The sequence below is a fragment of the Crocodylus siamensis genome, chromosome 4 (assembly GCF_052110815.1).
Source record: "Crocodylus siamensis isolate JL-2025a chromosome 4, ASM5211081v1, whole genome shotgun sequence".
Taxonomy (NCBI): Eukaryota; Metazoa; Chordata; order Crocodylia; family Crocodylidae; genus Crocodylus; species Crocodylus siamensis.
Genome location: NC_143398.1, coordinates 95,195,966 through 95,220,115, shown reverse-complemented (window position 1 = coordinate 95,220,115; position 24,150 = coordinate 95,195,966). Strand labels below are relative to the sequence as shown.

Genomic DNA, 24,150 nt, shown 5'->3' with positions numbered 1-24,150 from the left:
GGTGGCGGGGACAGCGGGCCTGGCCTGACTGGCCTAATGCAGCCACAGTAGCAGCTGGGGGAGGGAAGGAGCAGGCCTCCTCCCCACCTCAGGTCCAGGTCCACTCCTCCCTCACCCCTCTCCCCTGGGTTGGCCCCAAGCTCGCTCCTCCCATCCCTGAGCAGGCCCTACCTTGGGGGCTGGGGTGGAGCAGGGCTGCCCTGGTGTCAGTGGTGATGTGCCGGGGGAAGTGAGCTAAGGGCCTGACGGGGGGGCCAAGCAGGAGGAACAATCCTGAGCCAGGGGAAAAGCTGGCTTGCCACAGCAGTAGAACGAGGACAGCAGGCCCAGCCCAGCCCAGTCCAACACGGCAGCTACTGGGGGGAAGAAGAAGTGAGCCTACTCCCCCTGTTGGGCCTGGGCCCACTCCTCCTGCTCCCCTGCATCAGCCCTGAGCCTGATCCTCCCATCCCCCCACCACCACCACGTCAGCCTGGGCCTGCTGCTCCCTCCTCTGCTCCCCTGCCATGGTAGCCTGGCTTCTCCTCACCCTTAGGCCCAGTCCTCCCCTGCATCGGGCCTCGGCCTGCTCCTCCCTTCCCCTGCCACTGCTGCTGGGAGGGGGGAAGTGGGCCTGGACCCCAAGCAGCAGGAGGAAAGGGGGAGTGGGCCCAGATGGGGGGGGGGCAGGGCTCTGTCCTCTTCCACCCTCATTCTTGACAGGCAATTGGCTACTTACTACTCTAAAGCTGTTGAAAGAAGCCCTTGCTACTTGCCCTCAAGTAATGGATTATGGAAAACAGAATGAACTAAAATATTATAGGAGACTCCAAGGTCCATCAGTACCCTTTTCTACTTCATGTCATTGAAGGGATGAGGTAGGGTGCTTCTATGTGATCCTTAAGGAAACTTTTTTTTATGTAGGTCAGACCTGTCTAACTGGCAGCCTGGTAGCAGCATGCTGCCCCTCACGGGGTCCCCTCACGGGGTTAATTTATGGCCCCTGGGCTCCCACCCAGCTGCTGCTGTCCAACGTTCCAGCTTCAGCAGCAGAGCAGCAGTCAGGGTATCCCAGCTCCCTCTCCCTACTCTGGCTTCCAGTTCCTGTCCCCACCCCAGGAGGCAGTTCAGTGTGGCATGGAGCCCTTGTGCAGTGTGGTGCAGCAAGGGAGCTGAGGGTGAGGCTAGGGCTTCCATGTGGAATGCAGCCTAGAAGCCTGTGGCTTATACAAGTGCAGCCCTTCCAGCATGCAGCCTCTAGTGGTGCAGCCCAAGGGAGGAGGGAAGGGGCACGTATGTCCCCCAACCACTTAGAAGCTGGACTGCCCTAATGTAAGGTCACTGTGAATAAGCGATGAGTAGGGACCTACTGAATTCATGGCAGAAATGGGGTGTGTTGAGGTTCCTTTAACCTTGCAGTTTCCCCTACCCCCTCACCCGCCACCGATGATTGGTGGAGGGGCCCCACTTGCGGCTCACTCCTGATTAGCAGAGAGGTGAAAACTGTGGTTTTAAATATGGCACCATCTTTGCCTCCTTCCATTGATTTGCTGAGGGCACCTGGTGGCCCTGCTACTTGCTGCTGAGAGGTGGGGAGGCAAAAACCATGACATGTTTAAAACCGTGGATTTTGCTTCCCTGCGCATCCGAAATGAGTAGTGGGGGAGGGTGCATGGGGGAATATGAAAGATTAAAGGAGCTGCCATGTACCCCACTTCTGCCATGAATTTTGTAGGTCCCCAGCCATGAGGTAGGAGGAGGATATAGAAAATGTTAAGACTAAGCAATGTAACTAGTCACGTGATGTGATTCACAGAGCTACCGAATATGTATTTGTCCACATATTAACTTAAAACTAGTTTCAAAATAACTTCTTTGTGAAGAAACTAGCAAACATAAAATGTTACTAACTCTAGGGACAGAAGTTCCACATAAACTGATTTAAGTGATCAGAAATTGGTTTAAACCCAAAACAGAACAGAAGCTCTGTTCACATAAACTAGTTTTAAAATGGCCAAAACTGGTTTAAGATAAACCTGGTTGAATGTAGTATCAGACTTAACTGATTGAGGTCAAATTGGTTTATGAAACTTCTGTCCCAGATCCTTCCCTTGTTTAAGTTCAGTCACAGTCCCACACCATCCCAGCATGCTTTTCAGCCCTGGGATGGGCTCTGCTGTCTGCTCCGGTAGAGCAGAGCTGGCCCCACCACTATGCTCTAGCCAGAGTAGGGGTGGGAGCATGGCAAGATGCCACCCACCCCACGCCCCAAGGCAGACAGGGCAGGGAAATGGTTTATCCCCGTACTTTCCCACCAGCACGGACCCCAAACAGGGGTCTGCCAGGCAGGGGCACAGCAGCCTCTGTCAGGCATTTTGACCCACTTGCTGCTTGAGCAGTGGGGGACGTGGGCAGCCCCAGCAGCAGCCTGAAGTGAGTGAAGACTGGTGGGGGATTTAATTCCCTTCTCTGTCCCCTGTCCCAGCAGCACGGACTCAAGCCAGGGTCTGCCTGCCTGGGGTGGAGCAGTCCATGTCAGGACCCCTTCTTCCCCTTCACTGCTGCAGTGGCAGAGGCAGGAAATGGCCAGGCGCCAGCCCAGCAAGGCCTCCTGAGGCAAAGGGGACAGGAAGGGCGTTTCAGCCCCTGTCAGGAATTTCCCCCCATACACACACATTGGAGCAGCAGAGGACATGGCCAACCCTGGCAGTAGCCTCAAATTAACGGGGGAGGAAGGGGGTTTCATCCCCCCCTCTGTACCCTGTCCCACCAGCATGGACCTGAGCCAGGGTCTGCCGGGCCAGGGCGCAGCAGCCCATGTCAGGATCACTCCCCCTTTGCTGCTGCAGGAGTGGGGATGTGGCCAGAGGCTGGCTGGCATGGGACTCTGAGGTAAAGGGGGCAGGGAGGGGATTTATTCTCCACTCCATGCCCTCTCCTCCAGGAAGACCACAGCCAGGGTCTGCCAGCCCCAGCCACCACTGCCACCGCCTCTGCCACTTGCACCTGGCCAGGCAGACCCTGGCTGGGGTTCCCAAGGGGGAGAGGGGGCAGAAGGGGGAATAAACCCCCTCTCTGCCTCTTTCACCTCAGGGGGCTATGCCAGCCAGCATCTGGCCCCTGCCACTGCAGCAGTGAGCAGGGAGCGACCCTGACAGTGGCTGCTCCACCCCAGTGAGGCAGACCCTGGCTCAGTGGGACAGGGGACAGAGTGGAGAATTAAACCCTCCTCAGTCTCTATTCACTTCATGCTGCTGCCAGGGCTAGCCACACCCACCACCACTTGAGTGGTGAGGGCAGAGGTGTGAAATGCCTGGCAGGGGCTGCTTCCCCCTTCCCCCTCCAGGCACACCCCAGCTGGGGATCCTTCAGGCTGGGAGTGGAGGTTTAAACCCTTCCCCAATCATACTCAGTCTGGCTGGGGCCTGGCCACACCTCACCTCAGCATAGTTTACCTGCAGATAAGGGCTTGCTCTAGTGCCCCCGGGCTTCTAGCCTGAGCCACTGCAGGCATGTGCCTGCATTTCCGTAATCAAAAGTGAATGTCTATTCACTTGCAAATTGGTTCAATCTATGCAGGTTAGACTAACCTGCAAAATTGAATCAATTCATGCTCAGGCTTTTTGAATGTCTGTACTTAGCCAAAGAAGGAAAAGGATGCTTATGCTACAATACACAGGCATTTTTAGAGGGATGTATTGTTAGGTATTTATTGTGATTGACATAGCTTTATACGTAGCTTTATACATAGATATTTGGGTTGATTTACATAGCCTTATATTATCTTTTCAAGCATATTTAAGGGGAGATATCATTTCTGCTGCCCAGTGGTCATACACCAGAATGGACTTCATCAACTCGCATAATCCAAACTCCAGTGGCTGGGTAAGATTGTGACGTGTTTATTTGCATTGATCAGTTCCTGGTTAATTTAAATGGGACTGCTCATAGTGTAAGATACTATTATGTGTGAGTAAGATATGACACTTGGGCACTCTATGTGCACCCCATTCATATTACTATAATTTCAAAACTGGTGTTCTAACTGGATTCAACCAGCAGCAGTTTTACCAACTGAAAAGAAAAGGACTCTTTTCCAAGCTGTTAAGAGAGTCTTGTACTGGCTATCCTGAAGTGGTCTCAGCTGAAGGTCACCATTTGGAGACCCCAAAGGTCCTAGGGAAAGCCTTGAAGATAAAACTCCAGAGTTTCCCATTTAAAAATATTGTATCTCAATTTTAAAAGATAATGGGCAAGGACATATCTATGTGCCATAATTACGGTGCATTAAATTTAGTCCCTGTAATAACAGGTACTAACTTAATGTGTGGTAATCAGCACTGCTGTGCAGTAGTGCCAGTGCATGTTTTTTAAGTGACACTAGTGTGCAGATTAATTCTGGGTTTCACCGTGATATACTAATGTGCAATAGAATTAGTCTACTGCACATCCACTTTATATTTCATCAGTCTAATTAATTCTAAAATAAATAAAAACACTGGAGTTACGTGTAAGTCAAAACAATGGAAGAGATGGGCCCTCAGCTACCTGAATTGTGTTTACGAAGAGGATGGAGCTAGACTGTTCTTGGTGATGGCAGATAACAGAAAAAGGATCAATTGTCTCAAGTTGCAGCAAGGGAAGTTTAGGTTAGATATTAGAAAAAACTCTCACTAGGAGGGTTATAAAGTACTGAAACAGGTTACCCAGGAAGGTTGTGGCATCTCCATCCTTAGAGGTTTTTAAGACCTGGGTAGACCAAACTGTGGCTGGGATCATACAGCCATGGCCTGATCAGAGGGAAAAATATAGTTACCAGTATGATTCCCTTCAGTTATGCAGGCTAGGCCCCTCAATCTTAAAACCATCTTTGAGGAGACTGCATTCTCACTTATAATCTTTGGCTGCAAACAAACATTTGATTTGGCCCTGGCCAAGTTGTGCCTGTGTTTGTCCCAAAACAGAAATATCTTGGGATTGGTGTGTACACACATCACCCTTCTAATCAGGGTTTAGTGAGCAGCTGAATGCACTGCTGCTTTTCTGCCATTGATTCAGTGATACAATCCTGGGATAAGTCTTCAGATGCACTTTATGTTGTACTGAGAATACAATGTCGGTACTTCTTATCCTGTGAACCTTTTTGGGATTTATCCTGAGTCAACAGACACAGATGTCTGAATGACTTCACTTTGTCCTGGAATGAAATGGTTTATCCTGGGACAAATGCAAAGTCTGTTCATAGCCTTTGACTCTTAAAGGGCACAGCTACATGTTACACTACGTCACTGTAGCAACCCACTACAGTGACATAGCATCCGTGGGGGTCTGCATGTGACCAGCTGCTACTTTAGCGTAGCAACATGCTCCCCTGTTATAGCATGCCGCTATGGTGAAGTAGCTACTAAAAATAACCATGCATAGGGCGCATGGTGCAGTATGGGCTGTAACTGAGCCATGATTTAGTAATTTAGTACTTCCAAAAGGAAGTACTAAATCACAGCGCAGTAACAATGTTGCCATAGCAACACATGTAGACGTGCCCAAATATCAACTGGTTGGACATTGTTCACCGGAATGGTGACAGAATAACATCATAATCAAAATAGACCTATATAAGTATCCATTAATCCCTCTCCTCAATTGCACCATTGTCCCCTGTAGATTTTACCTCTGAAGACTTCTTAGCAATGATTCTGAGTGTCTTTGTTCGTTGGGCCTCTATTGCTTTCCCTGGTGTCGGCAAAGGCTGGTTTTGCTGTGGCACAAATGCTGTCTTAGAAAAACATTCTGTCAAGAAAAGATATATTTAAAAAAATTACTTTGGCAAAAGACAAAATAATGAGTTTTACACAGGTGTTAAATTTCCTGAAGTTAATCGGGTAGAAAAATGCCTCTGAAGCCTTGTTCGGTCCATTAATTGCAGTGCCACCTGCCAATGACTGGGTCTGAATGCAAACAGCTTTTATAAGTCTTTAGGATAATTGACAAACCCAAACAGAATCAAAATTCAGCATGGCCCGTCTGTTCTTACCTGCTACCTTCTGTGTTTATATCCCTAGTGTGTGAAATATACCTTCTTTTATAAACAGGAGAATTGAATATAAGGAGCAGGGTTGTTCTGCTCACTTATGTGAAAATTCTGCAGATGAGTGAATGCCCAGCAAACCAGGACCAGCATCATCCCCTCCCTAGCCACCAAACCTTCTATTATTGCTTAAAAGGAACATTATTCCTGCAGCATAGTAGATGTGTGCATCGTATCGCAAGTAGCTAGAAAAGCATTTAAGGGCCATTTGAAAAAGATAATGACATTTTTTAAAGACCACAATCTTCCAAAAGAGAATTTTATTCAGAGACAAATGTGGAAAAATGTCATAGATTTCATAGACTTTAGGGCTGGAAGGGACCTCGGGAGATCATCGAGTCCAGCCCCCTGCCCAAAGGGCAGGAAGTCAGCTGGGGTCATAGGATCCCAGCAAGATAAGCATCCAATTTACTCTTGAAGGTGTTCAGTGTAGGTGCTTGAACCACTTCTGCTGGCAGACTGTTCCAGACCTTGGGGGCTCGGACAGTAAAGAAATTCTTCCTTATGTCCAGCCTGAAACGGTCTTGCAGGAGTTTGTGACCGTTCGACCTCGTCATCCCTTGGGGCGCTCTGGTGAACAAACGTTCCCCCAGATCCTGGTGGTCACCCCTGATAAACTTATAGGTGGCCATCAGATCACCCCTGAGCCTATGCTTTTCCAGCTCCAGTTGGAGCTCATCAGTGCAGTCCCTAGGTTAACTAATTGGGCTTTTGTCTAACAGTTCAATGCAGTCCCAGCTTCTGCAATGCTTTAGAAAGTAAAAGGTAGACTAGATCCTAGGTATTGAAACAAAATCTCTTGCTTGTTAGCCAATGACAAAGGACACAACTTTCATGAATTTCTGTTTTAAACCTGATGCTTGAAGGTCTTATAGGAAGGTTATACCTCAGATATCCACATGTTTTTAAACAAATCCACGGATTGTTCCATACCTCAGATATCCATACCTCATGTGTTTTTTAAACAAACTATATTCCATAGTAATTGCAGGTTAGTTGTGTGTATAATGTAACTGAACATTAAAGATATAGGCCACCTAGTTGTATTTGTCCTGATGATTTAGACAGCTCTCAGCAACAGCTTCACTATTAGTACAGTTGTCCAGCAGCTGTATTGTTGTGCTTTTGCTTATTGTATTGTTGTGCTTTTGCTTATTGTCCAGCATTACACTGGAATCGCAAAAAGATATTGCAAGGTATCAGGTAGATGCAGTAGCTCTTGAAGGTGCATGTTTATTTTCCAAAGTGCAGTTATTGATTTCTGAGGTAGCCGTAATGTGGTTAACATCAAATGCTCACACACTGAAGGGAAGAATAGATACTAAAGTAAATGACAACTTTTAAATATGTCACTTTGGACTATGGTCATAGTAATTCTCACAAGATAATTGGGACAAGAGCTAGCCAGCTCTTAAACTAGACATCTCCAAGTAAAACTTAGCTAATAAAGAAGTGGCAATGACGTTTCAGTATGTAGCATGCTTCTCTCTGAGTTTCAATCTGAATTGTACCCACACCTCTCAAAGGTACTGACCTTCTGTCTTATGAATGAGACAAAAGCACAGTCCCAACAATGTGAAGTGGCTGATTATTGCAAATGCTAGTTGCAAAATTAGGAGTATTAACTGTAGTGCCCTGAACATACTGCATTAGATATGGTTAAAAGCTCTCTTCTGCAGTTTTCATTTAATATCTGGTATTTCTTCTTCACTTCTTATAGTAATGAAATAACCATACAAACGCCTAGATAAAAAGTAATCTGTTAAATATCTGCCAAGTAACATCCCTGAAGGGAGTATATTTCTATATTGCTTGATGTTTTTCTTATATATGCTTTTTTATAAAAAATACTTTGGGAATGAAAAGAGTAAGTATATACTTGAAAGAAAAAACTTTTCCAGTACCCAGATAGCAAAAAATGAACAACCCATAAAAGGAAAAGGAAGAAAATGGGCCCCATCTTAAAGCAATTAGTGATGGAGTTACTGAACAAGAAAAAATGGCCTTCTAACTGGGTTTTTTTAAATATATATATAATAAAAGGCTTGAGAAACCAGAACTCAAGGGACCTCCATTTACTTACTGGCTTTTTTGAGGCACATATTAACACACAAAAACACTAATAAATGTTACATCATCCCTGTGAGTTATGAAAGCATTGTCCCCATTTTTCTACCCGACAAGTTTTCTACCCAAAATTGTTGAGTCCTAGAATATGGGTTTACCCACAAAACCATCCTTCCTTCCCTCTGGGAAAGAATGGGATATAGGAGAAAGATTTCTAGAATTTATGACAGAACCAGGGTTGCTGGGAAGAACCTGGTGAGGTAATTGCCATACTGACTAGGGGAAGCTATGCTATACTGAATATAGTGGGAAAAGCCTTCTTTTGTATTTGGGATTTGGCTAAAGGCCAGCACAGAGCTATACAGATATTTTCAGCTAACTCCAACAGAAGTCTGTTTTGGATAAATCAGTTTTAAACAGTCATGGCCTATTTTTTGTCCATAATAAAAGCCAGGGTGGTGTTCAGTGCTTTGTCCAGATATTGTCGTATTTATGAAAATATAGGAGACCTATGCTGCAGACATGATTATAGTGATCTAATATTCTAAACTGACCATAATTATGCTTGCTGGCTATATCATAGTAACATCATAGGGGACCTATACACATGCCCAGTGCCTGCTCCAGTGCGTTCTAATTAATCAACTCTGCTGGGGCACGCTAATTAGCACACTTCAGAAGCCTCAGTGTCACATGTATTCAGCATTCCTGTGCTCCAAAATGGTGGCAGGGCACTTTAACTAAAGCTTGTCAAACGAGCTTTGGTTAAAGCACTCCCCACCGCCATTTTGAAGCATGGGACACTGAACACACAAGACACTTCAGGTGCTCTAATGAAATCATCCACCCCACCCCAGAGCATATATAAAGATGACCATAGAATCATAGAAAATAGGTCTGGAAGGAAACTTAGGAGAACATGTACAATCATACAAGAGTAGACCTGGAAGGGGCCTCACAAAGTCATCTAGTTCAACCTGCTGCTCAGGGCAGGATCATCCATGACTAAAACATCTGAGCTAAGTGTCTGTCCAACCTGCCCTTGAAAATTTCCAAAAATGGAAATTCCACAGTGTCTCTAGATAGCCTGTTCCAATGCTTCTCTAGGTACCCTGTTCCAAATCTTCACAGTCAGAAAGTTCCTCCTAATCTCCAACCTAAATTTCCCCTGCTAAAGCTTGAAACCATTTCTCCTAGTCCTGTCTGCTACGATCACAGAGAAAAGCCCATCTACACCCGTGATGCAATTGCCCCTCAAATATTTGAAAACTGCTATCAAATCTCCCTTTACTCTTCACTTCTCCAGACTAAAAAACTGTAGGTTTTTCAACTTTTCCTCATAAGTTTTGCCTCTGAAGCTCCTAACAATTTTTGTTGCTCTGCTTTAGAGGTGCACAATAAGCATAAGCAGGAACTGCAGCAAGACATGCAGGACTAGCACAGGAGGTATACACAGGGCAAATAGCTATTGTGTATGCTTCAGGAAGACCTCACCAGTACCCAAGCCCTGGTGCAGGAGCTAATGCCAATTGGGTATCTGTATCATTATGGACAGGGTGACCAAACAACTTGGCAAGATGATCTCTCAAGAATGAATTTGGAGTTTGCTGAAGCCCATGCACAGAGGGACAATTAGCAGGCAGAGAAGGTAAGCTGTGAGGAGCAACTTGCAGCGCTCCAGTGAGCCAATGCTGAGCTGATGGGAGAAAACTGGCAACTGAGCAGAGAAGTAGACGTAGAGCAGCACGAGTGTGACACTGGACTCCATCAGTTGAAAGAAGGGGTCACTCAGGAATTGAGGGGCCTTGCCTCACAGCTAGGAGACTTGCATACTACAAGCAAGCAGGATGTGAAAGGACTGATGGAAGAGATGGTGAAAGTAACCGGCTGGTATGAGAAGGCAAAAGTGGCCAAGCAGAAAGGGGATGAGTGCCCCAACCAGAAGGCCAAGGTGGCAGCCTTGCAGGCCATGCACAAAGGGTAGAAGGCTGAGCTGGAGAGGGCTCAGACTGAGCTGGCTGTAGCTCTGTAAAAGCTGAGTCAGGCACAAGAAGCAGGTGGAGAAAATAAGCCAGAGGTTGAAGGGGAGAAAACAAAGAACCACAAGACAGCCCGAAAAGAGAGGTGCTCCCACAAACCTGCACCCATTGGGCCTGGAGACTGGAAGGGATGAACCAGAACTTGTGTCTCAAAGCCAGGTCCAATATAGCTGGCCCAGGCCAGAAGGCCTAGCTAGATTGTTGGGGATCTGGCCTCCTCAGCCTCCACCCCTTTAGAGAGAATAACATGATGGTAACACCCACGAGGCTTGGAGTGTGGTGTAAGGGAGGATTAGAGGCACACAATTAGCCTAAGTCAGGAGTGGGCAAGATGCGGCCCTCCAGGCCATTCTATCCAGCCTGCGAGGCCCCTAAAAAATTTAGAAAATGAATAGTTATCTGCCCCTGGCTGCCTGTCATGTGGCCCTTGATAGCTTGCTAAAACTCAGTAAGTGGCCCTCCACCTGAAATAATTGCCCGCCCCTGCCCTAAGGCTTTAAGTGCCCAGCAGGGCACCATTGACTAGAGAGGCCCAACAAGGGTCCAAATGAATCGAGGCTATGCAAATACCCATGGGCAGCCTCCCTATTATTATTGTTGTTGTTGTTGTTGTTGTTATATTTCCATCAAAGCATGGTGAGCGAGAAGGGAGGGTGGAGTGGGGCACAGTTGCAGAGCCACCAGGGGGCATCATGGTTGCTCCTGGGACCTCAACATGCTACAGTTCCCCATACTTCTTCCATTAATATTTAAACAGTTCAGGTATCTGACTGACTGTCCTATTCTTTCTCTGAGAACATGGCTAAGGCTTCCATTATTTCTTTGTCTTACTAAGTTTTTATCCTAATCCCCAGACTCCTTACTTACCTCTGGGCTTTTGTCTCCATCCCCCAGTGAACCCAATCTAACCCCCTGCCCATAACAGAATCATCCCTATGCAAACCATCCAAGTTCTTGTCTAACCTATTCCTAAAGCTGCAAACAACTCTGTAGCACAATTTAAAAGCATGCTGCCCAAAAAGCACCAAGAATCACCCTACCCTGCCACAGGTAAGGCAGGGGCAAAGGTACTGTCAATGTTCTTGCTGCAAAGGTAATTAATATATGCTTAAGAGATGCAAAAAAATAATGTTTTATCTTACAACAATTACCAGTGCTTTTGGGGGCAGCAGTTGACAAGAACAACAGTTTAAACAAGCTGACTAGAAAATCCTGCCACTCTTGCTTCCACAGAAGACTAGAACTAAAATCCTAAGGTAGAAAAAGAAACTATGCATACGTACAAACAATTATTTTTCTTATGTGAGCTTTTCAGGCTTTGCATGTTCTTCACAAGAAGCAAAACCAGCACAACCTTTTTGCATTTGAAGGTTACTTTTCGCATCACAAGCTCTTTAAAAAAGTCCACAAGAGGAAGGAGTTCTGTTCCATCACTCTTCTGAAGGACACAAATTTTTACAGTTCTTTGTACTTCAGCATCTTTGGGATCAGTCTGGTAGCACTGATGCTAATGAGAATTTAGCCATCATTTTTTCTTAGGAGAGGTAAATCAGAGCTATGTTGTGACATTGATTCTATTTATATTTAGAGAAAAAATTACCAAATCATCAGAACTAAATCCACAACTTATTTAAAGAGAGCTCATTTAAGTATGGATCCAGCTCAGACTTTAGTTTGTTATTCACATAGATTCTCACACATGCAAGATTGTATGGCTGGCTAAAAGTGCTATCGATTATTATTTCAGTGTTTGCTTCCTACAATAGCTATGTAAACTGCCCACCTTTTTTGCATAAGTTCTTGAAAGACATTTGTCATACAGTATTTCTTGAACATATTTTATTATTCTGTGGCAGGAATGCCAATAGCAGCCAGGCTTGCCAGCTCAAAAAGGGACTTGCCCACCAATCAGGAAGTGATGGAGGAGAGGCTGCCCTGCCCCTGCCTGGAGGAAGGGGGCAAAGAACCCTGGACCTGATTGAGAACTGCACTTTGCAGTTCTGGCAGACTTCGGGGGCGGCCAGACACACGGTGCCTGAGCCGGTGCACAGACTAGGACCCTGGGAGCCGCTTCCGGCAGCTCGGGTCTACTGCTGCTAGCACTGGGCCAGCAGCTCAGTGCAGATGACACTACATGGAAGGTCTGGGAATGGACCGAGCCCCGGCACTGCATGAGGCAGCCTGGGTCTCCAACCCTTTAGCAGAAGGCAGAGCCTTGGGTGCACATGAGGGTCCATGGAATGCCATGCTGGCTGGCAGGCCAGAAGGAGCAGAGGCAGCTGGGTCTCAGCAGCAGGGGTGCTAGCTTGCCAACCAGGAGACACAGACCACCCACCTGGGACCCTGGAGCTGTGAGTTACCCAGGAAAGGGGATTTCCACAGGGGAGGGGAAAGTTGCCCCATGTGGTGAGGCTGCAGGGAAGCCTAAGTGAGGGAAGGCTCCCTGGGTCTGAAGTTTCTCCCTCTGGGCCTGTCCCTGAAGGTCACAGTGGAACTTGGAGAGCACTGAGGATTTCCCCTTCCACTGGTTAATGGAGTGCAGCCAGTGCCCCCGTGGGCTACTTGAGGGGTTTTGAGGAGGGGGCTTAAGAGGCTAAAGTAAACCTGATGCTGATGCGCCTTATATTTTGAAGGTGAGCAACTTGTAAGTTGTAATATTGTGCCTTATATTTTGTGTACTTCTATATTTATGTATTGGTAGTTTAATAGTGTCTATAACCCTGCCTGGGGAATCCATTGGGACCCATTGCTGTTATTTACCTGTGTTTATTTGTCACTTACCTGGAACCCCAGTGGTGGTAACCCATTGTAGAGTATAAGGTTTATAGTTATATATATCTCTATGAATATATACTGTCATATATTTATATCTTTACATATGTTTATATTTATGTCTGTTTTTATCCATGTATGTAAATAATAATAAATTTGTATATAGTTAAGTTACAGATTGTCCTGGCCTGGCTCCTTTGGGACAGAGGAAAACTGAGTAGTCTGCAGTTTTGCTCATAGCACCTACCAGCTAACAATCCCCTTCAATTGGAGAAGGGAGTACATACCTGTGTACACCCGGGCTACAATTCATATTACTATGACTGAGAGTGTTCTGTAACATCATTTGCCATGGCTGAAGCAGACTATATTCATTCAGGATTCTCTCATTATATTACATGGGGAAAGCTGATGCAAATGTTATTGGCAATAAGTTAATATTACTAGTAAACAGAATCTCTCCTCTACACATCACAAAAGGAAAGCCACAGGCTACTGAGCTCAATAGATCTAATTCTCATTTACATTAAGATTCTTTTACATACATTATAACTTAAAGTGCCTTTGTGCGGTAGATGGTACAAAAAGGGCCTGAGGGTAAATGAGACTCTAACACAACTTATCTGCACAATCTCTATACCAGAAAATTGTGAAGGAGATTGAAAACCAAGCATCAGTAGTATCTTGGGTTATAATTGGGATTAGTCGCTTAACTGTTATTGTTTTTATTGAGATACAATATTTAAATGATCATCATTTGGAGTCAGGAAAGAATCCTTCATCCTTTTCTCAGGGGTATATTGGTAGGAACCTCAACCAAAAAGTCCCCATCTCTCAGCACTGAGCAGGAATGAGCCTTTAGAATTAGACATGTGCACTCAGAAGTACTATAATAGGTCATACCAATGGTCCATCTAGTCCAGTATTCTGTTCCTAAAAACAGCAGGAGTAAATGCCTTGGAGAGAAAGGACATGAACAGAGTATATTCAGATGGATATATCTTCTGTCACACCCTGCCTAGCATCCACAATCACTGGTTTAAAGATGCCAGAAGATCCCTGACTGTTTTGTTTAATAGCTATCCATGGGTCTATCATCCATGAATTTGTCTAGGCCAGTGGTTCTCTACTGGAGTCCCACAGCATAGGTGCCGCCATGGTCAGGTAGAAGTTCCTTGTGCACCTCCTGTAAAAACAGATCAGGAAGTGCACGCTTTATGCAGCCCTTCCTGATCCAATCCTGAATACTCCTCCTGGAAATGGGGGCATGCCAGCCAAATGAACTGTCCCGCACCTCTCTATTTCTGGGAAGAGCTTGTGGGGTTGAACTGGGAAGGGCTGTGGCAAAAGCATCTTTTCCAGCTGCAGCCCTGTGCACAGCCCTGTGTACTGTCACTGCCTGGCCAGAAGAGCCAAGCTGGGCTGGAGGAACCCTGTCCACCATCTAACCAGAGATGTCAATTATGGGGACATTCAGGGCAGGTAAGACCACCCTCCTGTTCCCTCCTCCACTGCTCTCCAGCTCCCCTGACCCCCAGAGACACAGGGAAGTTGTCCAGGGTGTAAAGTACATTAGTTATCCCTCTGCTGATGTCTGCTTTAGATTTATTAGATAACACTAGTACAGGCACAAGCATGCAGCAACACCCTGACTGAGAACCATTAAGGTAAACTGAAGCAGCACAACAGTGGTTCTCAACTTGTGTTGTCACCAAAGTCAAAAAGGTTTTGGAGGGGTACCCTGAATCTAAAAATGTCAAGAACCGCTGGTTCTACTCCCTTTTCAAACCTGGCTATACTATCTGCCTCTACAACCTCCTTTAGTAATAAGTTCCAGTTAGTCATGTGCTGCATAAAGTACTTTCTCTTGTTAGTTTTAAACCTGTCTCCTGCTAATTTCAGGGGAAGCCACCTAGTTCTTGTATTCTGGGATGTGGTAAGTAACAGTTCTCTGTTATTTTGTGCTCTTCATGATTGGACTCTACCATTTTCTGTGACTGGATGAAGTTCGGTGGCTCTGCGTGAGTAATACCTATCCAATATGCCTATGCTAAGCTTCCGCTGCAGGTAACTTGATTGTTAATAATTTTTATCAATATTATTTTCCATAGTTAACTTTTAATAGAACTTGGCCTTGGGAAGATTTAATTTAAACTAGGTTTTTGAGACAATCTCTATGAAAGAGCACTTGGGAAGACAATACGATGTGAGGAAAAGCAAGCCGATAACTGCAAAAACAGAGGGACAGTAAAACCTAGATTTTTAAATTGAAAAACTAGGCCTTAATATATATGATTAGATGTACTCCTCTACTACAATCTATATATCATCCTGACTGCTCTTTTTTTCTTTTATTTGGTTTACAATAAACTAGCTGTTAAGGCCAACTTAACAACCCTGAAAACACTCATTTCTCAGGTGTCATCCACTTCAGAACTGTGCAGTGTTCTAAGGGTTTGGGAGATGGATCAGCTGGAATTATTTGCAGGGAGAGTTAGAAGGGTTCCTGGAAAATGAAGTGGACTGTGTCTCCTGTCTGATGGCAGGGGGGAATGAAAACTCAGCAGTTGCAAGGTGGGAGGCATAAGAAAAATGCTTGTTTTCTGTTCCTCTGTATAATTTACAAAGAATGAGTGGTGCTCTGAGTGGCATTAAAACCCTATCAGCTAAAAATTTATTAGACTGAGATTCCAGCCCCTAATGCCATGGTAATCAGATCGTTTATCACAGATGGTATGTAAACATCAAGCCCATTTTGAAAGACCTTACAAAGGTCTAAGTACAACATGACTGCCAACTGTTGACCAAGCACTGAAGCAGACATAAGAATGGACTCCCTTTCTGCAACCCAGCAGCTGAACTTCCAGTGCATGTAAGACCTAAAAGTTACTAGAGAGCAGGCATGTCTACACATGTAATTATGCACACCTAAACTTAATGCACGATTGTTTAAGGTGGATTTAGGCAATTTAGGTAAATGTCTACACATAGGCATGCTAATGTGCATTAAGGCACTTTAAATTTAAGTTGGCATAGCTAAATTACATCAGTGTACATGTAGCCATGCTAATGCGCATTAACATGGTGTGTGTCCACTGACACACACCACGTTAATATTAAGCATCTACATATGGACTAATGTGACTTAGCTATGCCAATTTAAATTTGGTACTTGCTTTAAGCAGGTATCAAATTTAGGTGGGATTAGCCTAAAATCACCATTTTTAAGGCGCATTAAGGGCACACGTGTGGACATGCGCTCTTAATGCAACTTAAAAATACTGGTTTTAGGCTAATCCTGCTTAAAAGGGTCACGTGTAGACAACCCCAGCAAGGGCTAGCACTGAGACTATTTACAGTAAATTGTATCAGGTGGGCCATATTGGAACACACCTACAGGTGGTGATATAATCCACTGTCTTAGAAGTTATTCTTTACATGGATGCCACATCTAACTTTGTTCCCATGCTGCCCAGGAACTGTAGCATCTCAGGTTTTCCTTTGATGTGCCTGGCAGCATAAAATCTTGTATATTAAATGAACTGAATATAAAATGCAAGAATATCAAAAAAACATGGGGCAGAGCGAAAAGTGCAGCAGCAAACTAAATATTGTACATCTCTTGAGCCTGGTTCGTTGTTTAGACTGTATGTCAGCTTGAATATTCCTGCTACATAACATTTAATTCTATACTTGGCATCTACAACTCACAAACAGAAGCAAAAAAACCCCATTTGGATAAACACTTTTTTCTGATATTAAAGCACATCCTCAGTTCAGATGAAATTTACAGCATTTTGAAGAGTGTTTGAGCAGAGTTTACTCCTGGCAATATCAATTATTCACCAGATCTACTCTATTTTTATTCTAGATTTTAAATGTTATGTAGAATTATTTACTCGTGAATGGATAGCCTTCATGTGTTTGTTCCCCCTAATGTATGATGTATAAAAAAGTAGTAGTCAAACCACTGAAAATAACTGTACCTGTAGGCTATCTCTCACTGGCCTAAAGCCTTCTTGGTTTAGTTCACACCAGGCTATGGTTACCTTATTTGGAAGTTATCTTATAGTTGATACCATGTGACAGTGGTCCTAAAAAGAATGATCAGTCTGAAAACTTGAGAGGTTTTTTGTCATCAAAATATCCTAAAATCAATTTCCTCCTTTTTCATGTGTATGCTGTACTGTTTGGGTGAATTTGAGGGGGTTCTCACTAAATGACAGCTGTCTAGATTCAAGTTTAGTGCCACACAAGTGGTGTGCTGCTACTCTTCTCTACCACCACACGGAACACTGATCTCCACTGCAGCTCTGTTCTAGTTGTGCTCTATTTACCTTGATTTTGCCAATGCAGTAGAATCTTAACTACTGCCCCATTTCTGTTTCAGTCCTAAAATCTCTAACCTACTTTGCCAGGGTTCCATAATGCTGACTTGTAACAATTCTTGCTATTGCAGTCCTAGTATCCTCCACACAGATCTGCTATGGCCCCTTAATTCTGACCCACAGCAGCAGTTCTTTTTTCAGATAATAAGGCCTTGTTACATATTACACGGTGAGCTACAAGGGTGTTGATGGGTGTTATTGTTTCACCATCACTTTGGGCAGCTCCTGGAGCTCTTCACCCCTGGATTGTCTGTCTGCACATTAACATCTTAAAGTGGTGTCAAGCGCTCTCAAAGTTATGCCACTCCAGGACAGGAGGATTATCTCTTATCTGCACTGCCCAGCTCCTGTTTCATTAAGGTGTGGCGACTCCCCACAAAAGTGCCACCCAAGTTGAAGTCTCAGGATCTGTCACACCCCTGTCCACAGAGCAGGGATAGAAGCCTGTCGGCTCACCCCAGCTCTCCAGCGGCAACTCACAGCTACAGCTCCTAGTCCTGCCTCTGCTCACCAGGCCTCTAGTGGCAAATTACAGCTGTGCAAGTAGGAGACAGAGAAGGTGTATAGACTAAAGATTTGACTGCTCCAAACTCCAACCTAGCACTAACACTGATCAACATTTGTGCAGCTCACAGAATAAGATTTAACAAGACCCTTAGAGCTAGCTCAGGTTTGAAGCAGTCACACCTCAGGCCAGCAGGGGCCTGGAGGACTAAAAGGTAAGAATCCCCTCTCTTCACTCCCATTCTGGGCTTCCCCTCTGTCCCACCAGCCCCCCCCACCTCTGCCCCCTGGCAGCAGAGGTCAGGCCAACAGGCATTCAACCCTTCCCTTGCCTGCTCCCCCAGGATAGTCACAAGTAAATGGGTGGGCGGGGCAGTGAGTGGGAATCTCGGGTGCTGGGGAGAACAGGGAGGGGATGGAGGAGGAGGCAATGGGTCCAATCCAGGCCATTGAGGTGGGGCAGAGGCATTTACACTAAGGTATAGCCTCAAATGGCTACACCTTAGTGTAATCCTGCCCTGGAGAGGCCTAACTATGCTGCATAACAAGTGCTTAAAACTAGTTTCAGGTGTCAGTGTTAATATGTAGGCAACCCAGGGGTTAAGAGCTCCAGGAACTGGCCAAAATTACCCTGCAACAGGGCCCTGGGACTTTAATCATTCATACGCTCTACTATTTCAGTTTTGAGTAAAGACTCTCAATCAAACCAAGCTTTGTTAAAAACTGTGAAAGTTATCTGGAAAGGAGATATATTTACTGGGAAATAGGTTAAAATACCCCACCATCTGAGAACTAATTTTATTTGAGATTAGTAAATGAAAAGTACTGGAATGAATGCATCACTTTGCTCCTTCATGCTTTGCCTCATCACCCTTTTTTTTCTTAAGTTCTTCATCTTTCCTTATGGTATATTTTTTCACATTGTTTTGATAATGCAAAGTCTCACCTGTACTAATGTCTAAAGCTTTTGATATATATGTATTTAGAGTTTAAGGCTGAGCTCTTTACCTTGAGCATTTTCTGAACCAGGAGGCTCTGATATGGGCTCAGAGACAGACATTGTTGGTGAATAGTCCTTGGTGGTAGCATCCTTAGGAACAAGCATTGCATAGGAGGTGCGACGCCTAGTCCTCCGTGCTACTTCACGTTCATTATGCAGCAATTGTTCATCTGTTAACAAGGCAATGAGTTGCTTAGATTTTTCCCTCACATGATAACCTGTTAAAGAAATTAGGCCCAGTGTAAGAAACATTTGGTAAACCTATGGAGAATTAACTATCTAAAACTGTCCTGAGGTACAGTTCAATGTCACACACCTCAGCAACTACAAAATATGCAAAGTAACTGAGAATGCTTAATTGGTTTATAACCATAGGACAATGACCCAGGAAATAAAAGCATTGTCTTTTACTAGACTTAACTTTTCTTCGGCTACTTAAAAATTGAAATTGCCTGTGTAGTTACTGAAGATTATTTTTAGGGCGTGATCTTTGAAAACTTCCTTTTCCTTTTTACTTTCTACCTTTGCAGAAAGATAGCAAACCATTCTCTTAACTTTTCCTTTGGTGAGAGAGAGCTCAAGAAGATTTCTTCCCTTCCTCTTTTGAGACAAGGAGAACATTGAGGTACTCCACGTTGCTACCAGGCCTTACAACCTATAAACTGCAATCCTCCTGTACAGCAGTGCAAAACAGTGACATTAGAGCATACTTCTGGCACAATTGCATAGTGTTCTTCCATTAAAATGTGGATTTGGTTGTATATAGTGTCAACATGAGTTATGATGAAAAAGATAGATGCTAAATCATGTTTCTTCTTCAGCATCTGAAAAAAATTATCCAGCTCCAAAATTCTACAGTCAAAAAGAAATGCCAAGAATTAAAGATCTCTCTCCCAAGAGAATTTGGTTCTCCTGTTAAATTATTTTGTCTAGACAGAAAAAGAACCATGCTTTATGAAATTCTTTTAAATATGTACTGTGTTTAGAGCTTGTGCATATTTGTATAAATATCTCTAAATTACCAGGAATAATGGAATGAATGCAACAAAGGTGGTTGCTCTGCTTAGGAGAGGCACAAACCTGAATTTATTTGGAAGCTGTTACAGTGATGAAACTGAAAGCACTTTCTGTCCAAAAAAATAAACACACTTAGAGCTGGCATCCTGTTACAGCTTTACTAAAACCTAAGTGTCACGATGTTCCTTCTGATACTGACAGATACTGTAGAAATGGGAGAGCAGAAGAATATTTCTTCTTAATCTTTAGTGTGAGCAGAGACCTTAACATATGTACCTGAATACCTATAATAGCAGGTGAGAGACAATGGTGGAGGTCTGTCCATATCTTCTCTGCTTGTGTTTCAAGATCTATTTTACACAGACATATACATTTAAGAATTCAGTGTTAGGATGCATTACTGTATTTATATCACTATTTCTTTTATTTATTCATGAATAACTATTTCAAACTGGAGAGTCCAGGCACGGCAAACTGATTTTTGCATAAGCCAGTTAGGTTTCGGTCTACAGGTTGACCTACATACTACCACAAAGCTAAGAGAGTCACTGAAATCCTAAATGGTTGAGGACAGTTCCAGTTTTTATAAGTCTGAGCTTGTGACCCTCAGCTTCTTGTAGGATGATGAAATGGTCTTGAATGTACTTAATTTCATATCAGTGTAAGATGAAGCACATCATTATTCACTGCAGCAACATCATTACATGAAAATTGAACTATAGCAGTGTCATGATGTAGTGTCATGATGTGATTATTTTGTTCTGTGGGACAGATACAAATAGTTAGCATCACAAAGTCAGTAGGAGATGCATTAAGCTTGTATCAGCTGGAATTTACTTTCACATGCGTCACATAGGGACATGAATTGTCCAAAGTGACAGGCCCATCACCACCAATAATTCATTTAATTTATTATGGCAAGGTGTATGTCTGGTTGGGTCTGAAGGCCAACAAACAAGTAACTTCATCTACCAGCTCATGCAGATCCCAGCAGTACTACATTCTTACTAATAATTTAATTTTGTGTTTGAAGTTCAGCTTCTAGCAGTTTATCTCCTCTTTCTAATTTTCTTTCACTTCTGCTTAAAAATATAATGGTCCATTTCAGCAAAATTAACTGCAATTTCATGGATCACTACAGCAAGAATAAGTTTTGTACATAGCGCTATAATCCATGTATTTATTCCCCAGAATACAAAGTTACTTGATGAGGAATTCTATGTCCTATGTAAATAATCCTCATTCCAATTAAGACCTAAGTCATTTTAGGGTGGGATTTCCACATCCTGATTTTAGCTCTCATATAATACACACATACATACACATGCACATGCACACACATATTAATGGCTGATTAGACTCATTTTCTTTAAATAAAACTCCCAGATCCTTTACCAGTTTCATCCTTTGCAGTAGACTAGAATTGGCTTTAGGATAGAGTCTTCATAAAAGGTACCAGATGGAAAATCCTCTATTTATCTCCAGAATAGGTGTTATGCACAGGGGCAGAACAAGATTCCTAAACTGGCTTGCAGGTGTATCATCAATAATGCCCTAAAGAACCAGTGCTAGAGCTGAATGATAGATTCACTTACTATGGCCTCTGTTCAGTCCATGATCTCTCTGTATAGATCGCCAATGAGTGGACCAACCAGTATGAAACTAGGTGGCTGTTTTGTAATATGGACACTTTCCTACTCTGCACTGGAGTGTGACTTCCAACTCTTTTCCCAAAGGTCACTTCATAGATGTCATATGGTAAGAATTTATGGTCACAGGTTCCACTGATTAAAATGCTCCTATACTCCATTACCATTTTTCTAAGCCATCAAATTCCACTTTTCATCATTCCTGTGATGGGACAATGTATGTAAGTTCTGATGGGAAAGACATACCAATAGTAAACGGCAAAACTTTACTTTTAAATATGAACAATTTCAGTGGAACTGACCTGAATTCCCCACTGTAATCATGTCAAACCTAATTATATAGTTGTCACTGTTATTTAGTGTATCAATCACATTTTTTTACAGAGCTAAGTCCTGTGTTACTCGCATGAGACCTATCAGTTTTAGAGATTACAGGGCCTATTCATGTTCAGCATTTGCCTCCCAATTGTTGGACATTTTTCATGTTACTATGAGGCACTTAGAAGCAATATTAATTTCTGTGGTCATATAAATACTCCTATGACATGAGACTTTTATACTCACACATGCTATTTCATGCACTTCACCTACAAATTCTCTTGAAAAGTCCTATGCTGAGTATTACAACTCACCCTATTTTAATATATATTTTACAGCAACCAGAAAATATGGTTTTTGACTGCTTATTTTCATCACACCATTTTTCAGAAATGCCAGCTGCATGTAAATCTTCTATCAGTTCCAGCATTTCAGCTCACCCCACACTGGATTTAAACTTCTTTCACTAGTCCCTAGACACATGAAATGAAATCCTAGCTCCATCAGAGTCAATGGATCTAAGATTTTACCCTTGATTATATTTGTTAGGAAGGTGTTTTTTATGCATACTTTTTTGCTGATATGATGGTAAATTGCTCCTCCTTATCTTCTTTCTAAATTTCTTTGGTGCAGCTATAATTACTTGCTATCTTTCCTTCAGCAATTAATTTAAGTAATCCTACCAGCACCTTCTTAACTTTAATTGACAGGACTTGTCAAGCCACCTTTACCTTGATCCTTTCCATCCTCATCTATATAATGAAAGTCCTTTAATGTTTGAATGTTAAAGAAGTCCTCTCGACAATGATGTATGACTTTCTTTGATCCATTCTTGATGAGATAATCCAAGAGTGTGAGGGATTTATACACATGCCTCCAGTTCTTTCCATGGTCATTCATCCTGTGCCATATCATGTTCATAATTTCCAGAAGAGAAACTGCATTGTACGTCAGGTCACTGATCTCTAACATTAGCGAACTAGAGGAGCCCCAAGGGTCATTAGAAGTTGCTTCCCTGACTTTTACCTCAGCATCAGAATATTTTTTTACCAGGTTCTTCATGTGCCTCCTGAATGCCATGGATATGATAAGTAGCAGTTCAGTTTATAAAGTTAATAAGAGATACCAGAGGGTTCCCGTGCTGCAGTCCCTGCCTGTGTGTTTTCAAGCTCCAGCTCAGTAAACCACCACAATTCTGCAAATAGGAAAGCATAAGGAAGACATGTTATTTATTACCCACTTAGTTTTGATGGTAAAGGAATAGGCTGATATAGTGTAGTTCTCAGTTTCACATCTACATAGGGTAGGTGGGACTGGGCGTGTTTGTTAGCAAACCCCCCAAAAATAAGGGGATGGAAAAGAATGTTTTTTTCAGTTACCTTGTGGAGCTGATTAGCATGAAATGGAGGTCCTGAACAGATAAGGGAGACTGCATTATGGCAACAAAATAAAAAGAAGATGAGATTGGTTCTACTCTTACCCTCGTCATGCCCATATCTTCTTGGTTACATCTCCCGAAATAAAATATGTACTCTGTTTTTGAAAGGCAAAATGAAGAGTAAAAAAATCTTTATAGTAAGTAACTAAGTAGCAGCCACTAGGCAGCCAGATCTCCTCTGTGTTCTGCTCCCTGTGAGTTGTGTGCAGATTTTATTTGTATGTTTGCCCTGTAACTGGCAGAAACTGTTCTTACAATATATATCACATATAACGCACATTTCAATTTCCAGCAGCTATTTTTTGGAATAAAAAATGTATGTTGTACATGAGAAAATATAGTAATTTACTAACTTTAGGCAAGCTACCTAACCTTGCTGTACTGTTTACTCATGTACATAATAATGGATGCAATTCTAGTAAAGTCCTTTGACTTCTATACATTAAAAATATATGTAAGAGTTAAGACACCTAAAATGAGAAGGGACAGCACATTTTATTAACCAGTAAGTTTAAATACACTTATACAGTACTTTCCACTCTTAAACCAGGGTTTCAGGTGTCTTGTATGATCTCTATAATAAGGATGTTTGAACACATATACAACAAGCAGTCTAAATTCAAATGCCAGATCCAGGCTTGAGCCAGTAAAAACTAGATTGCACTGCCGGTACAATATATGGAACTATGGAATAAGAAAGAATGCGTCTCGTGCTTGAGGACTTCTCCACTAAACTGTAAGAATATTGTTTCTATACTGATCAGCTTGGATCCATTAGTGTTGGCAGCTGGCGTACACAATGGGGGGGCGGGGAATGCATTTTAGTTGATGGAGTAATAGCATAAAAAGGGAATGCAGCCTCCAAATGATTTAAATAATGCTTGTGAATTG

General features: G+C 43.3%; 1 protein-coding gene across 1 annotated transcript in view; it reads right to left on the bottom strand.

Annotated features, from left to right (window-relative positions):
* Nucleotides 1-22,901, bottom strand: part of ENTHD1 (ENTH domain containing 1) — a 75,697-nt gene extending 52,796 nt beyond the window's left edge. The window contains exons 1-3 of the mRNA XM_090042069.1: nt 22,553-22,901; nt 18,846-19,055; nt 5,651-5,769 (exon numbers count right to left, since the gene is read on the bottom strand). Of these exons, the coding sequence (XP_089898195.1) occupies nt 5,651-5,769; nt 18,846-19,055; nt 22,553-22,901 (678 nt within the window). The remainder of the gene's footprint in view (nt 1-5,650; nt 5,770-18,845; nt 19,056-22,552) is intronic.
* Nucleotides 22,902-24,150: the final 1,249 nt, after the last annotated feature.